Here is an 18,422-nt window from a genome sequence, read left to right as displayed (position 1 = left end):
ATTATATTCTTCAACCAGATTCATCTAAAAGATAAAATCTAACATTTTCTAAATTAACATTTCCCCCATAGCTAATTTTTGATATTTTTCCTCAATAAGCGCAGCTAGCACCATTCAATAGTCATAAGGGACAATTTAGTGAGATTTGGGGGAGAAAAATTAGTCAACTGTTATTCTACCTATCGAAGAGTTGAATCCGACCCCTAATGTTTGACATAAAATTACAAAGTTGTTTTATACTTTGGTATTTGTAAATAGAAATAGTAAACTAAAATACAAGGCTGGGCAAGTTAACGATTTTTTTTAACTCGTTAAGTTAAGTTATTTTAAAATAATAAAGTTAAGTTAAATTAAAAGTTAATCATATTTTTTTCGTTAACTCGTTAAGTTAAAAGTTAACTTTGAAAAAAAAGTAACTTAACTTAGTTTAAAGTTAAAATTTTCTATTTTGCAAAAATAAAAAATTGCACACATAATATTAGTTTTTTTACACTCAAGAAAAATACTGGGAAAATTTTTTTAAATGATACATAAAAGTATTAACTAGCTGTCAAAAAACCTACTTTTCCAAAATAAATCTTAGTCCTAAACTCATACTCAAATCAATTTACCCAAGTGGTACATCCAAAAAAAAAAACACAGTTTTCTCCCAACTGCCAAGATACCAATATTTTTAATTGATTCACATAAATTATAAAAATCAAACAGGCAGTACCTAGTACCTACCACCCAAATATATTTTCTATACTGAGTAGACAAAATGCAGCCACCGTGTAGTTTTAAAAACTAGGCTCAGCACAACATGAACAATTATTATCAGTAAAAATATAATTACTTTGTACTATATTTTTAGATAGCATGCATTTGAATGTAAAATTTGATTTTTTTTCAGTTGTATCTGATGTTGATAGTTGTTGTTCGAAATAAGTTTTTAAATAGGGCCACTTTAAAATATGGTCTTCAGACATTGTAGTTAAAAAAAATAATAAACTTTTACAGAAATATAATAAGCTAATAAAGTAATAAACTAATAACTATATATTATAAATTCTAACAAGATGCGAACAGAACACATGCTAGTTGGATAATGAAATTAAATTGGAAATTTGTAAATTAAACCACAGTTGTTTTGTGATTAATCCCCGTCGACACTAGCTCTCGTGGTATTTACTATTTTCACAGAATATTCTTAGAATTTCCATGGGTTTATGATGTTTATAGTGTTTACTGTTCGTCTGTTCATACAATAACAATATTATAAAAATAAAACGAACAGAGCCTTGATTCACAAATCATAATAATATAAAATTCTTGTAATCTTATTTACGTTAAATACATACAAATAACAATAATATTATATTATCTTTAGGTACTCTTTATTTTAATATTATATAGTATATCTGTATATACAAAGCTATTCACTCATATCTGTAAAAGTTTAAGCGAAATATACATCATAATATTATATAAATTTAATTAAATACCAAGCAGAAATATTGAATGGGAAATAAATTATAAATTTATATTACGAAGGTTGACACAAATGACACATGATGGTATACTTATATTTTATCATTTTATTGATTATTAGTTGTTTTTATTATAGGCTTCACCAATAACATGTCAAAACAATTATTTATTAAATTCCGCATTTTATCTGTGTTGTGACTTATTATAATGCCGGTAATTATTGTAGAACCAAATTCGGACTAGCCGATTATTATTTATTGCATTTATTTAATAATGGTAAAACGTTCACGACAATATTCAACATCCACTTCAGGGAACCCATTTAAACGATAATCTGTAGGTATAACCTATCTTTGAAAATATTATTAATACAATTTATAATGATAAACGTGTAGGTAGATATTATATTATAGCCCATATAATGACTATTAAAGTTATTTTTCATATTATTTTCGTCTACAGGAAATTCATATTAAAATAATAAATAATAAATATACTAAAAACCTCATTAATAATTTGCATTATTCTTTGCACTAAAATTAACTTAATTTAGATACTTTTAAATAAAATTAACTTAAAGTTAACACGTTAATCTTAAAAAAAAAGTAACTTATTAAGTTAAAAGTTAATTTGTAAAAAAAGTAACGAGTTAATTAACTTAATTAAAATTAACTTAACGGTTTAACTTAATTTTAACTTTTAACTCGTTAATGCCCAGCCTTGCTAAAATATACTTCAACATTTGGAATATTTTATATCTTATCTGACTTTATATTAATTAATTATATAATATACTATATTATACTATCTGCATATAAAAAATCATCTAACAATTGCACAAACTATACTCTGCGCCATGAGAGACTGAACCCGTTTCCGTCAGCGACTGTTACAAGTCCTCGTTTCCTTCGCGCCATTCAGTGTATGTCAAATGCCACTGCCGTCAGTCTGTATGTGTGAAACGGGTTCCTTCTCTCGTGGTGCAGGGTATAGTCATGAATATAATGACTACATTTTTAGATTTACTTATATACAGTTATGAACATTTTAAGCATATCTATTATCTAATATTCCATTAAAAATCGTCTAATTCTTTCCATCTTAGTTTACCTTGTAGGCTTAAGTGAGATGTGCTTGACAAATAAATAAATTCTAGAAATATTTAAAGTCATGTCAATAAATCCTTCAACAAGTGGTCCTATCTTTTTATGTTTTATTAATATACAGATTGTAAATATTAAATTTTAATTTCTTATGAATAAAATAAAATTTTTTTTTTTATTGATCTTGAGCCCGGCAGCTGAGGCCATTAGCTATTTTTAGTTTTTACTGTAGGTTATTAAGTCGGTAGGGGGAGGAACATATATGTGTTTAGTTTGGCAGAATTTTTGATTGGGCACCCGTAGGTATCTGCCATGCCTGGGTGGGGGATGGCGATACTTGTTCTCAGGACACCGTGACTTGTCTGAAGAAAAATGCCGCCCATGGCCTAGGAATCGAACTCGGGTCGACTGCGTCGCAGCCGACGCCTTAGTCCGCTCGGCCACTCCGTCCCCCAAAATAAAATTTATCATAGTTTTAAGTAATAAAAGGTGGGCAAGTGGGTGTTGCTCTGTTGTATAGTAGGTTACAAGTGGGTCACTGCTGTAATGGATGGTATTAATTTTGAATTTAATGATATAATATCATTGTATATGAAAAACGATTCTGAGCGGAGACGATTTGTCAGAATGAGCAAAGACCGTTTGTTAGTCTAGGATATTTTATATTATTAGTTATTACTTATATGGTAGCCGGACAGCCGGTAAGTTGAATTAATATTATGAAATAACAAAAAAATAACTAAAATCGTTATTCTTGGTTATTTTTTAATATGTAATTTCTTCTTGATTAGAACTTAAAAGTTAAAATAGCTATAAAAAAATATTTTATTGTTACAGAATTAACTATTTAGGTGGAAAATTATTTTAAATTTGTTACATTTTTTCAAAATTCAAACTTTAAATGCTTATAAAAAAAATTGTGCATATTATGTATTTTTTATATTGTTCAACTGCTATTGTAACAATATATCAGAAGTTTGGTATAAAAACTGAACAAATTGAAATTTTGAAATTATTGTATAAAATTAATGTAAGGCATCATTGGTATAATATAGTTACAGATTTTGGCTGTACATTATTTTTTTATTTTTTGTTATCCAATCTCAAAATTCAAAATTATATATAAAATGGAATTATTTAAATGTAGTTTCAACTTTCATTTTAGCGTTATACAAAATCAACATTGTTTCTTGAACATCTTTCAATACATCAAAGTAACTTTGTTTCCAAGCTAAATGGTCCTTATTTTTTATTAATCTATAACATAAAATCACAGTTTATCAATTAATTATGTGGGTTAAATTAATTTTATAATTTACCGGTAAAGTTTTCTTATAATTTCATAAGCATCTTCTGTCTTGGTGTCTCTAACTAAATTACACAAGTATTTTGAAACCATAATATTGTCACATGTTTTTGGTTCATTCTCAGTGACTACCCATTCTTCAATAAATTCTTTCATCTGATCAATTTGCACATGTTGATATAACTTGGAGCTTTCTTCTGTCATTGTGACTTCCATTGTGGATGAATTTTCATTTTCAACGATTAGAGAATTTTGGTTTTCATTAGCTTTCAATTCGTTTTCTATTTCTAGACGTAAATCTGCGGGTAATGCGTCTAGAAATGATGGATCTATTTGAGATATTTTTATATTAACAAGTGACTCATGAGGGATAATAGATTTAGAGTTTGAAGTCTTTATATGTTTTCTAGAATTTAAGTCTTCTTTGGGCTTAAAAAAATCCATAACAGATTTTGGTTTATTACAATTGTCTGTTGATGAACTCTGGAGGCTTTTGGGTTCAGACACTTTAGTCGATACTATTTTATCTTTGTCAATATTTTCATTAAGAGAAAAATGATTTCTGTTTGTATCAGATTTCATGTTTGATATAAAATTTTCTATACATCCAGCCCCTGTTACTTTGCGACTTTCTAATTTATTCATCTGTATTCCTATTCCACGTAATTCAGATGGATCAATATCTAATTGATTCATTATTTTATTGACAACTCTAAACAAAAATTAATTTATATAACAATAATTAGTACATTCTATTTGGGATAAAAACCATACTGCACAGTGCACAGTGATCAGTTTTCGACAGTGGTCAGGGGGGACACTCGATCCGTCAACCATACTTAGCGTACTACATGTATGATAATGTATAATAAACCACGCTCCTGGACACAAGTCAGTCACCGAGTACGTTTTTTATATCCTCAATAGAGTATAACTATAGATTTGTTACATTTTGGTACTTACTGGAAAATTATTATAGAATTTGATGTTGATTTAATTAAAGAACTTGATTTGGTAATATTATCACAAAATCCATGGCCTAAAAATTTTGCGGATTCTTTTGGTGCCTCTACATTTCTAATCTGAAAATTAGATACAATAGCTTTTTTTTTATCAGAAATAATATACCATTATATTAAAAATACCATTAACTTTAAGGTTACTGTTTTGCCATTCATTTCTATATCATCAAGTCGTTTTTCAACCTCATCACATAATTGTCTTACAAAATTTTCTGACTCCTCTTTGTTTTTAAACCTAATACCATAATTCACTTCAGCAGACACTGACTTTGGTTTATAGTCATAGTTAAGTTTACGATCATCTTCTCCACGACAATGCCTAAAAATTGTAATGTCCTTTTATTTATTTCTAAATAAAAAATAATATAATATACCATGATAAAAATAACTAAATCCTATACGGCACACGTGTTAGGACTTCACAATACAAACAAAATCATAAAAAACATCTTTTAATTGAAACCTAACTTAACTAATTTTTTAAATAGTATGAAAATAGGACATCATATTTATTTAAAAAAGGGAAATTAAGAAATTCTAAAGCTTTTGTTGGGACACTGAAACAGATATTTAAAATACTGAACTTTTTCGTGGCTTCTGGCCACCCTAACTTTAATACCATATCATACAATTTAAAATAAAACATATGTAAATATATTTTTAAACAATTACTTATACAACGAAAGTCCAGTTTTGTATCCAAATTCACTTTGAAGAGTTTGCAGCGACAGTGCACTTAGTTCACCACATGTACTGATACCAAGTGTTGACAATTTATGTCCCAAGGTCCTTCCAACACCTTTATTAAGTTTATTATTATTTATACATACAACAATTCATAACAAGTAATTTATAAGGTACAGATTTTTATGTAACAAAATGCCCCAATATATACATATTTATTTAGTTATTTTTAATAAAATATTTATAAAGAAAATAATATCGCCTACCGCAGTTTAGAATATCGTATCTCTGTTTTTACACATTTTTATTTTAATTTTTCAAGTTGTCATAACTTTTTTTGTGTAGTTTCCGCGAAACTGATAGTATTATGGTTCTAGGTCACTTTGTACGGTCGAGCATTAAAAGTGCGAAACGCGGACACTTTGTACGGTCGGGTAAAAAGGTACATTGAAGAACGCGGACACTTTGTACTATTATATACATAAAGTATATATATAATAAATATAAGTTATATACCTAAGTAGTAAGTATATATAATATTATAAATTATAATGTAAATTATTAAAATAGAAAAACTAAAAATAAAAAGTAAATTGTTTCATCGTATATTAATAATGATCAAAATAATCAAACAAACAATAATATTATTATAAATCTTAATTGTATTATAATATTAGATATTAGTTTAAAGCAAATTAAAAATGTGTACAATATAAATATGTCATAATGACAAATAAAATATAATTTTTTACCTATAATATGGAAATAATTCGTCAAAATTAACGATCTAAAAAATATAAAATTTCCATTCTTTAATATTTAAAAAAATCTTTAAAAACTGCATGTACAATATATGGAATTTAAAAATTCCATATATGTTATTTCCTTTTTTTGATGTTTGTTACATAAATTTAATAGTTTATTATTGCCAGCAGTATAGGATTTTTGTCTCTTATGAAGTCTATTGCCACATTCATCCAATTGTATTGCTCGCAAAACCGTCCAAAAACTTAGTAAAATTTGTCATATATAATATATAGTATTATTTACTTGCTAACTTAGGTATATAACTTATATTTATAATATATATACTTTATGTATATAATAGTACAAAGTGTCCGCGTTCTGCAATGTACCTTTTTACCCGACCGTACAAAGTGTCCGCGTTATACATTTTGAACAATGGACCGTACAAAGTGACCGTTTACCAGTATTATATAACAATCAAAGACGTTCTATACAACAAAATGCAGTCATTATCGTCTTCGTGGGAACTACCCAAAAATAGTTAACTTGAAAAAAAAAAAATTTGTAAAAACAGAGATACGACTTTCTTTGATGCGCCGGGTAATATATATTTTTTATAAAGTAAAAACAAACCATAGTGCATAAATAATTATAATAATATTGTCAATAATTACATTTGTATTAAATTAAAATATATATAGACATGAGTTTGAATCAAAATAATATAAACCTATTAAATGGGTATCATTTAATTTAGAATTATATCATTGCTGCTTGTAGGTATTTATTTTTGATCAAGATTAAGATAATATTATTTTACAGTTAATAAAAATGAATATCCCTATTTTTTTAATAAAAATCTGTGTGCTGGTAATAACTCAAGTATTTGTTTTTAATTACCTGGAACATCAGATATATCTATGCTTCTCATGAAATCCATAATATTACCAGGTTCCAAATAAAATTGACCATCTGGTTTGGCTTTCTTGGTGGCTAGCCTGGCGAGCAGACAATTTGAGCCAATGCCAGTAGAACACGGACACTGGGTTTTTTCCTATAAAATAAAAATTAACAGTATAATAGGATAAATATAAATTTAAAATTATCATGTTATTAAAAAATATTTACTTTAATTTCTTTTCGTAGAAACGTGGCAAATTCAAAAGGTGATGCTTTTGTAGTTTCCAGAATATGTGAACAATCTAAATATAATTCATCACAACTAACAGCTTCCACATCTAATGTATAACTACACAGTAAAATAAAATGTATATTGTTATGTACTTAAATTTACTGTAAAATAGTAAAAATAAATATATATTATAAAAGTTTTGATTTAAATAATTTAAATATTAGAATCTTTTTGTTTTTTAAATTAATTTATAACCGTTTGTTAAAAGAATAATATAAGAATCTAAATTTGGAAATTATTTCTGGAAAAACTTGTGGAAATTTATAATATTTTATAGTGTATAGTGTATAGTGTATACCATATAAAATCAAAAAATAGGTAAAACATGAGCACAAAACTGACAATTGATATTATTAATTGTCTGTATATAAATTATTAGTTAATTTAAAAAACAATCAATTTATACTCTAGGAGTCTCCAAACTACAGCCTGTGGGCCACTATGCACATATTATTATTGTTCTACATATGATATTAAATGTAATTACAATACATTTTTTAAAATATAAATACGTCTTCTCTAAACAATGGTGAGCAGCAACAAACATTAACGACTTGATAGCTAATATGTTGATTGCATTTTTTTATAGAAAATTGTAAATGTTTAGACCCGCAGATTTAATTTGTTTGTATCGCCCTTATAAATTATAAGTAATAAGTAATAATTGTATTGAGGGATACTTAATTACAACTATAGAGATCACCTATCTAGGATATAATATTATATGTTACACTTAGAATCTACAATTTTAATTAATTTAAACATTAAATAAAAATCATAATTTTTAATTTTGGTTAATATTTGATATTACTTACTCATTCATAATGTGAGTATATAAAGTATGAGCTACTCTTTTGTATTGCTCAAAATTATATGGTATTAATTTTAGAGTTGAACACATTTTTAATGCTTGACCAACTAGCATACCGTTTTTAATACCAACTTTTCTAGCTTCATAACTACAACACGCAATTTCTGCCATTGAATCTGTTTCATTAATACCATCTCTTTTAGTTGATCGAGGTTTAATTTCTTGTACTTCTTCTTCATCTTCTTCGCCATTTACATTATCATCACCTCTCCAACGTTTAACATACAAACCAAACTCTGCTCCAAGATCAACCCCTTCTCTTTTCTTAGACAAGTTTCCTTTGGCATGTGTAACAGCTACAGGTAGACCTCGAAGTTCTGGTCTTTCAACCAAGCCAGCAGACACAAAAAAACAATCCATGTCAATGTGCATGACTATATTACTCGAGTCAAGCTCAGAGTCATGTGATAACATGTCTTTAACTCCATTTTGTTCAATCCATTTCTTCAATCGTTGTCGCCCAGGATAATCTGTTTGATTCCGTTTCCGTGTATCATTTACTAAATGTTTGAATGTCGTTGCCATAGTTGATATTAAATGCAATCTGGAATTATTGTAGAATTCTGATAGAAACGTTGGTTCTGAAGCATTTTTTGCACGGACTGGGAAATCAATTTTTGGCTGATTTGGTTGATCAATAAAAAGTAAATAATCTTCATGGTTTAAAAGTTTTCCTTCTTTTATACTATCAGATATCCATTCAGGTTTTACAATTTTGAACTGTTTGAGTAGTTTTAATTTAGCAGTGGGTAAATTGCTTGCTATTATATGTGTAGTAATGTTAGGTCTGTGGTAATGATGGTAAACCCCTCCATTCTCCATCATTATACATTTTAGTTCATTGGCGGAAGGCACTAAAACACATATAAATAAATATTAGGTAGGTAAAATAATTTAAGTATATTGTGTTTAAGAGGACGTTACATCGACGTTTGTTGCCACCGTCTTACAAGTGCGTAACATAGACAATTTTACGCTCATCAGATCAGACGTTTAACTCCGTTAGTTTAAAAATTAGAGTAAATTGACCTCTTACAAAATTTAAGAAAAGATTATTATTAAATTACAATAAATATTTGAAATTGTATAATTGTCAATCCCTCTAATATTTAAATTAACGAAGCTAAACGTAATCTGTTGAGCGTAAAATTTGCTATGTTACACACTTGTAAGACGGAGACAACAAATTACGGTATAACGACCTCTTAATATCTATTACAAGAGAAGAATAAAAACATTTAAAATGGTAAGCTCGCATATCCATAAATGAGTAAATTTATAAGTTTATGAGTATGAGCATTTAATATTCTAGAAAAAAATAATAAAATATCAAATAGGAAGAACCTTTGAGCAATAAAAAATAATTGATCTAAAATATTGCAGCTCTTACTGTTTCCAAATTTATAATAATAATAATTAGAAATAATTTAATAAAAAAAAGGTGGGCAAGTGGATGTCACTCTGCCGTACAGTAGGTTACAAGTGGGTCACTGATGGTATTAAATTTGAATTCAATGATATAATATCATTGTAACCAAAAAACGGTTTGTCAGTGTGGATATTTTATATTATGTTTATACCTATTGTTATTACTTGTTATTAATAAGGTAGCCGGTAAGTTGATTTAATGTTATAAAATTACAACAAAATAACTAAAATTGTTATTCTTGGTTATTTAATATGTAATTTCATCCAAATTTAAACATAACTATAAAAAAAACTGTGTTTTTATATTTTTGAGATTTTTTGGTTACAGAATAACCTACTTACATGAAACTTTGTTTTAAGTTTTCAATCCTTAGCTATAAAAGTTGAACATTTCAAAATTTAAAATTTGATAAATGTTGTCAAAAATTGAACTTTAAATGCTTATAAAAGCTTTTTTGCCTAAGTATTTTTAATATTTTTCAACTACTATTGTAACAATATATCAGTATTAATTTGTCAAGCTTTTTGACCCAACAAATAAAATTTTATTGACATTTATAGAAAAAAAATTAAAAATATTGAAAATTGAAAATGTCCGTCAACATTTTAACAGCTAAAAATGAATCAAAATATTTTCAAAATTGTATCGTGTATAGAAAATGCTAGTATAAACATTCAGTGAAAATTTGATGTCTCTACAGTTATTTGTTTTAGAATTACACTAAAAATCAAAATCGATTATCGAAAATCAAAATTACCGGTTTCCCTTAATTTTTGTTTTGTTTTTCCCTGCGCTTTTGAAAACTATAGAGAATTTCAAATGTTGACCTCCCAAATGCACCAACTAGATTGACTTTCCCACCAAACAAGATACTGTTGAAGGAAATCGAACCTTTGTTACTGCCCAAAACAGTGATGACAGACACAAAAATAAAAAAAACACATCATTGTAAAATCAATTCATTCACTACTCAGAATCTAAAATCAAAATAAATATACTAAATGATAGATTTAATTATTATACAGTTACCTAAATGAAAATACTTTGTTTTAAATCCAAACACTACAGTACAAATAATAAATATTATACATTACATTTATGTTAGGATAATGTTGACAAATAAGTGTAATAGACATGGGTGTATTCACGGAGGATTCATAGGAGGAACTATCTAAGAAATAATTAACATTTACCCCCCCCCCCCCTCCTATGAAAATGTCTACTCCACTGGTTATAGACAATACATTATGGCCTATGGGCAAGATATCTTATTCATTTTACTAATAGCCCATACAAAATTAATTCTGATCTAGACAATGTTCTATTTGTATTTGTAAGACTAAAATGCTAGATTTACAAACTAACCACTATCATACTTAGTTTATTACTATAATTTATATAATTATAATTATAATTATACATACGAGTATAACCATTGACAAAGATCGAAATGCCTTTAAAAATTTGACTTTTTACATGGTTACTATCACCAGCAGCTTTTTCTGTGAATTGTTTTTCAAGTTTGGTCTTCTTGGCTTCCATGTAACCCCCCTGAAAAATGAATCGTTTAACTGATTTGCATTACCATTTACCACTGTAGGTTAATTTTTTTCTACATACCCACTTTTCAAATCCATTAGTTTCATTTCGATTTCGTTTCATAATAATATCGTAAAATACAAAAAATAAAAAAAACTTGAATGATATTAATGTTAAAATGTATAATACCAGTTAGATAATAACAAAACAACTAGTTTAAATTCATCTATCCGAATAACGATAATTGACGGTTGCTTGAACGTACATCATGTCCTGTGAGTTGTGAGTTTGTGACCACGAATTAAGACAACTTAATTACGATAATACGAATTTTGTATTTCGTATTTTCGTACTATCATGCACTTGTCTTCTACAGTGAGCAGGCTATCACGTGCGTTGTGGAGTTATCAAAACATAATACATATTTTATCACCATGTGGTGATAATTTTATCAAATTTATTATAATCATTATAATATTCATTATTCATTGTAGCCTTTAACTAAGTCCTTGTAGCAATATAGCAGTTTCTTGTTACTTGTTAGAGCATTATGTAATTCATAATTTATGAACATTTTTTTGTAATGCCTACGATTAGATACAGTTATTAGTTAAATTATTATTACATTTGAAGTTTTTAGTTTCATTTAGGTTTTCAGAATTATATCAATTTATTGTTTGTGGTTTTTTTTTTTTTTTAACAAAGTACCATCTTACCAACCAATGTTATTAAAATAATAGCATTTCACAGGTACTTATAATATATTATTATTTTTTATATGCTAAATGTTGCGAAACACTTTTATGTTAAATGGAATTATGTATACCTAACACAATTGAATTTATTATTTATGAATATTGTTTACGTAATCCTCATCATTTAGAAACATAATATACATAGGTATTAGTTATTACTTATTATATTAGCTATTATGTCAATCATAACTACGCTTTTAAGTAAATTAATTGAAATGCTTAACTTATATGTTTATTATTTATTGAATTGAACATTAATTTTTCTCAAAATTTGAGGTTTTCAGTAGACAATTGATTTTTGACAACCCATTCGTATTTCTAGTATATTTATGTATAGTTTTCCATTTAGTTTCCTGACCATAGGCTTGTTTATGTATCTAAAAATTTAAATTGACTCAATACTAGCAATTTTCTGTATAAAGTAACCGATTTTATATAAGGATTATATCCTAAAAAATTACTTTTCGTGAAATCTACGGAATTATTCTGAACATGCATATGTGATGGACATATGTCTTGTAAATGATACAAAACTAATAGATACTTACATTAGGTGGGTTAGTAGGTAATAGTTTGGATTTTAAAATTTTTAATTTGGTTTTTATTCTACAGTATAATATCAATAAGTTCTAGTTAACATTTAAAACGGATGATAAATAATCATTTAGGTTTTTTGTTTTTGTAATCATTCTAAGTAACTAATATTAAATAATATTCACTACAATGTAGCTAAAAATCTGAATGGGTATAACTTCTTAGTTCTTTCATCATATACAAAAGACAGCAAAATATTGTACCTATATTAAAGAATTAATTTCTTAGTACAACAGGTGTTGTTTATAAGTTTTATCAGTAGATGACACCATGACACTACAACATTTTTTGTGTTAAACAATAGTTAAAAAATATAGAAAATCTAAAAGCATTGGATTAGATTTAAACCACTTAAGTTCTGTAGTCGTAAAAATTTAGATGGTATACTATTATACTAATATACTTGTATAAGTATATTAGTATATAACATAATAACATACCACTATACCACAATTAATAAGTATTTTAAATAAAAACATATCTTTTATTTATTAAATTAATTAAGTGTATATTTTAAATTTAAATTTATTTTAAATATATCCTATAGATGTTCCTTGGATTCCGATTTTGTGTTTACTTCTTTTAAACGCGTCTTGATTGAGTATAATTAACTGAGTGATGTTTTTCCAGCCATAATATTATGTAAGTTTCTGGTATGAATTCTTCAATTGACCATTAGATTTTATAAGCATTATATAAGATACATTTGAAATTAACAGTGATAATCTCAAATTTTCACAGCACATGTCTAGGGCCCCCGTAGCCTCCTATCCCAATTCAACGCTCACGTTCAGCCATAAATAACCTTTTATTCAATGAAGACAGTTTTTTATGTCATTATTCAAGTTTTTACATCGAAAAATTAGATAAACAAAAGTTTACTTTATCACACATTAATATTAATATTTTATTATAATCTTATTAAATCATATTTTAGATTCTGAGCGATGAATGTATTGATTTTACAATTATGATTTGTGTTTTTTTGACAATTTTGTGTCTGTCGTCGCCGTTTGGGGCAGTAAAACTGCTTCGATTTTCTTATAATAATTGAGTATAAAAGACAAAACACTAGATTTTGTTTTTACACATAACATATGCATATAGTAATGATCAATATTATTATATAACTATGTGCTGTCGTAGTGCTATTATATAATGTCTTAGAAGCAACTTGTCGGACGATTAATTTTACACCGTTGTGTCGTGATTTCAGGTAGAAATAATAATTACTGTACCAACAGAAAAACCAAAAGTTACGACGGTAATGTTTCTACACGTGTGAAAACTGCAATCAAGCCGGACGGCGCTCAGAGAAAATGTTTTCCCTAGAAGAGGCATCGGAGGTGTGCAATGTACACGACAAGGAGTTTTGCAAGATGTTCGTTCTAAAACCCGGGTTGGCACTCCCGGACGCCAACGTTATGTACACCGAGCCCGAATGGAAGTTGAACGAGTTCCAAGAACTGAAAACGTTGCTGAACCGTACCAAACAGAAATTGAACGATTTTGATCTGGATTCGTGGCACGTGCACACGGGCAAAATGAATCCGGCGGGCCAGGTGGTAAACCACGTAAGGAGGCACGTGCGCCCAGACTTCCTAACACAGGCGTGGTGTAAGTTCTACGAGATCGCGTGCAGTTCGGACCTGGTATCGTTGGACGAGATTCGCGAGGAAGGTGGTACATCGTTCACCAGCGTGCATCTATGTGAGGCGCCCGGTGCGTTTATCGCGGCGCTCAACCACTTTCTAGCCATCAACCACGAAGAGCTGCGGCTCGACTGGCTGGCGATGACCTTGAATCCATACCACGAGTCTAACGGGCATCCGGACATCGTGACCGACGACCGGCTGATGCTGCACACGCTCCCGAACTGGGAATTCGGTCCGGACTACACGGGTGACATATTCCAACCAGGGTACGCCGAACACCTGTACCGGAGGGTGGTGGAGCGGTTCAGCGGAAATGGTGCGTGGCTAGTGACGGCCGACGGGAGCATTGACTGTTCGGATGACCCCGGCGAACAGGAGACGGTCGTGTCCCGGCTACACGATCACGAGACAATAGTGGCGCTCAGCGTACTCCGGGATAATGGATCGCTGGTGCTGAAGGCGTTCACTATGTTCGAGTGCAACACTATCTGCCGGATGTTCCTACTATGCTGCTTGTTCCGATCGGTAGTGCTAAGGAAACCGGCGACCAGCAAGCCCGGCAACTCGGAGGTGTACGTAGTGTGCAAAGGTTACAGAGGCCGATCGGTGGCCATGCCGTACGTGCAGGCGTACTACGCGAACGACCGGCAGTCGGACCCGGGAGGCGCCTCCATGTTTCCTCTGTCGCTGGTACCGGTCGAGTTCAGGCAGCGACTACTCGAGTGTGCCGAGCACTTTGCGCACATGCAGATGCACACCATCAACGCCAACGTGGACGGGTTGCCGCGCAGGGAGGCGCTCTACCGTGAGATGAAATCGGTACAGGCGTCTATGTGCCAGGAGTTCATGTCCAGGCTGGGTCTGCGATCGATTCGGTACACCCAGGAGCTGACGTTCTCGTCGGTAAACAACTTCAGTCACAAGCACAACTGGGAGCTGTTGCGGATAGGCCGCAAGTCGCGTGGCATGTCGTTCACGGAGAAGACGCGCATACGGCACATGGATGCGGGACAGGAGGCGCGCATGCTGTACCAGGAGGTGTACCGGTGCCACGAGTTGAGGATGGCAAGACGGGACATGGCGAGCGACGTGGTCTGGTACAGTCACATGAACCTTATATACCGGCTACCGGATGTAGCGTTCCGCATGGGCAAACCGGTAACTGTGGTCAAGAATTCCAAGTTTTGCAGCGAAGCGCTGATACACTACAGGCACCGAGTGTTGTCCAGATTCCCGCGGGTCCGTGATGGTGTCGCCGTGGACGCCGAATGCCGGCTGTCGCACTACCGCTCGAAGATCGACCGGCCACGCGCTGTCGTTTGTGATCTGACGGACGTTTGCGACGAACACGCCTCCGACAACACCGCCTTACAGCACCGATGCCTGGCGGCCATTGTGGACGCGTTGCAGGCCCTTTCGGATGGCGACGATCTGATCATCATCGGCTATCCGCTGTATACGCAGTTGTCCGTTGCCAACGTATACGCCGTGGCCAAGATGTTCAACATGTACGGCTTGGTAAAGCCCGACCCACGGTACGGTCACGCATTCGTGTTCCTCGAGTTCAGCCGTGCTCATAACGGAGACTGGCTGTCTATGTTGGTGAATGTCGTCTGGTACCTGGTGCCCAGCGATCATGGCAACATGGCGCTCATCTCGTGGATGCCCTTCAAGGTACTGATCGAGCAAGAGGTCTACGGAGACATCGTAGCCGTCAACAACTTGTGCATCGTACACGAGGTCGAACCCATTTTGCTTTCGGCTTCGAGCACGGCGGGTCCTAAATAATTGTGTCCGGTCAAAATTCGATAAACTAAAGGCAATGACAGACAGTATAATATGTACAATGACTTTTTAGGCCGGGGGAAGGTTTCTTTTTATATACTGAGGTCTTGACGGAAATTTAGTATTCCCAACTACGGGAACGCACTTTGGTTGATTTTTACTAAATATAGTAGAACTTCCATATAACGGTCACCGTAAATAATAACCGCTATTTAGAGGTGCCCGTCCTACAGAGGTAGGATAACACTAGGATAATACTCGACGGGACCAAAAAATTTACCGTTGCATAGAGGTGGCCGTCTTTAGAGGTGACCGTTAACGGAAGTTTTACTGTATATTATTTTGAGCTTGGTTATACTTTTTAAATTGTGTCGTAAAATATCACTTGAGGTGCAAGCGATTGTAATTTACCTATACGCCGCAATGGCAAACTGCGCGAAAAATTGTATTTATACCAAAAGTTTTAAGCAAACTACTCAGCGCTTTTTTCGCTCCAAAAATTATTATTAAGACAGTACTTTTTGACTGATATGTGTCAATTTTATACATAATTTCTATTTTTTCGTAAACTTGGTTGAAGCGGCGGCCGCGTGGCTTTAGGTGCGTTTGAATACAAATTTTAATTGAAATCTAACTGTTTTTCAGGGTTTTACTTCTTTACAATCATGTTTATGTACTTTCTTCACTATTTTAATATTTACTTGAATAGGTATATATTTTACATATTCGTATCCGTTTCAAACTGAGTATATTAGATGTTTTCCACGTATAGTATTATTGGCTCTTATTGATTGTTCTTAATAATTATTATTATTTGAGTTGTGGTAATTAATCATTGGGTATATCATACTAAAGGTCTTAAACAATTTATTATTTCAGCTAACTAACTTATCACACCGATAAGTAATAATATTTACGGCACACAAAATGTCTCTAAACTTTTTGACGTAATTTATTGTTGTATGATTTATTTTTTTAATTTACATCACTATTATATTTTAAGTACCTAATACTATTACTGTCATTAAATATTATTGTATTTTTATCGATTGCTTAAGTTTAAAAATTGTCCTATACTATGTGATAATAAAATGTGACCTACCTAAGGTTTTTCTTATGTGCCATTATTATAAGTATACAAATCTCACTACAAGATAAGTTAAAATAATGGGTTGTAATCATAGATATATACAACAACAGCTACATAGCCGTCCCCTTCTTATCATTGAAGTCGGCTGCCATTTATAAAGCAGGCAATGTTTACAAAACAATATTATCATAGTATATACGTATATATCATGAAGACCATAGAATAAGGAGACCAAACTCGTACCTCGTTGTATATGGTTATTGGTTGTAATACTTTTAACCAAGGTATATTATACTATTATCTACCGTACTTTTAACTATTCGTTTGGTTAGATAAATTAATATATTTTTTATCAAATTATTTATAAATAACATTTCTTTAAATACTACTATAAGTTTTGAAAAATTCCGAAATTAAAACTTACTCGGATGTAGGTATTTTTTGTTATTTATATTTTATAAATTTAAGTTGTGAAAGTTTTGATTATTTTGATACCTAACTTTAAATTGTAACTTACAGGTATAACAGTATGAAAAATGTATGTAAAATGTATATGTTTAATAGTTTAATTTTATTAATTGAAGCTTACCGTAGTGATATCTTATATTTTATTTTATTCAATATTTCAATATGTATTCCTTGAATTCTGAGCAAAATATTAATTACGTTTATATTTATTAAGAATTTTCATGTTCACTTTTAATTATTTTTTTACGATATACATAATTTTGGTTGTGAAATATAGATTGTTTACAGTTTATTTTATATTTTGATTTAAAAAAACTCGTTAGTGTCTTGGAGGCTTGAGTTTCGCTGAGTGCTTCTGTTATTATTATTTTTAATATTTAATACCGTGGAGCTATGTTTAAGTTTTGTCAGTGAAGCCGAGTAATTTCTTTGTAAGGAAATGAAATAAAATAAAATACAATTATTAAAGCCTGTTTCCAAGCAAATAAATCGCATTCGGCACATTATTGTTCGATAAACGGATAAACATTAAATATATCATAAAGGCGGGGTTTACATAGGTACCTAACTATTGTTAGAGACGTTAAAGATCTTCTATAGGAAAGCCGTGGAGATCCTAACGCTGAAAGGGCGAAGGAGCTAGGTAGCCAACAGACGGAGGAATTAAAACTCTATCTTTGGAGCGCCAAGGATGACAGCTTCTTGTATTCAG

The 18,422-nt window shown here is 30.8% G+C and overlaps 2 protein-coding genes across 4 annotated transcripts; one reads left to right on the top strand and one right to left on the bottom strand.

The window, feature by feature from the left end:
• Positions 1-2,167: 2,167 nt before the first annotated feature.
• On the bottom strand, positions 2,168-11,725 carry LOC132943434 (DNA repair protein Rev1). Of its 2 annotated transcripts, none has more exons than XM_061012433.1 (10): positions 11,445-11,725; positions 11,249-11,375; positions 8,340-9,249; positions 7,461-7,581; positions 7,233-7,386; positions 5,574-5,700; positions 5,025-5,220; positions 4,843-4,961; positions 3,893-4,591; positions 2,168-3,830 (listed from the first exon to the last, which is right to left on the bottom strand). In XM_061012433.1, exons 1-10 carry the CDS (start codon positions 11,484-11,486, stop codon positions 3,707-3,709), a joined length of 2,619 nt encoding a protein of 872 aa, XP_060868416.1. In that variant the 5' UTR covers positions 11,487-11,725; the 3' UTR covers positions 2,168-3,706. The 2 variants fall into 2 exon arrangements, with proteins under 2 accessions (XP_060868416.1, XP_060868417.1); XM_061012434.1 differs by having other exon boundaries at positions 11,449-11,725.
• A 139-nt stretch (positions 11,726-11,864) lies between these two features.
• Positions 11,865-18,112, top strand: LOC132943335 (cap-specific mRNA (nucleoside-2'-O-)-methyltransferase 2-like). 2 transcript variants are annotated; one of them, XM_061012290.1, is made up of 2 exons: positions 11,865-12,113; positions 13,929-18,112. In XM_061012290.1, exon 2 carries the CDS (start codon positions 14,032-14,034, stop codon positions 16,153-16,155), a length of 2,124 nt encoding a protein of 707 aa, XP_060868273.1. In that variant the 5' UTR covers positions 11,865-12,113; positions 13,929-14,031; the 3' UTR covers positions 16,156-18,112. The 2 variants fall into 2 exon arrangements, with proteins under 2 accessions (XP_060868273.1, XP_060868274.1); XM_061012291.1 differs by lacking the exon at positions 11,865-12,113 and adding an exon at positions 13,281-13,354.
• The last annotated feature ends 310 nt before the right edge of the window (positions 18,113-18,422 follow it).

This window comes from Metopolophium dirhodum, chromosome 4 (assembly GCF_019925205.1).
Source record: "Metopolophium dirhodum isolate CAU chromosome 4, ASM1992520v1, whole genome shotgun sequence".
In the NCBI taxonomy this organism is placed as follows: Eukaryota; Metazoa; Arthropoda; class Insecta; order Hemiptera; family Aphididae; genus Metopolophium; species Metopolophium dirhodum.
This window is presented reverse-complemented; position numbering and strand designations above follow the sequence as displayed.

Excerpts from the sequence above, each read along its gene's own strand:
- LOC132943335 (XM_061012290.1), top strand. The coding sequence starts at position 14,032 with ATGTTTTCCCTAGAAGAGGCATCGGAGGTGTGCAATGTACACGACAAG.
- LOC132943434 (XM_061012433.1), bottom strand. The coding sequence starts at position 11,486 with ATGAAACGAAATCGAAATGAAACTAATGGATTTGAAAAGTGG. Across the intron at positions 9,250-11,248 it reads CTTTGTCAATGGTTATACTC|TGCCTTCCGCCAATGAACTA; the intron begins GTATGTATAATT and ends TATGTGTTTTAG. Across the intron at positions 7,582-8,339 it reads TATACTCACATTATGAATGA|TTATACATTAGATGTGGAAG; the intron begins GTAAGTAATATC and ends TTTACTGTGTAG.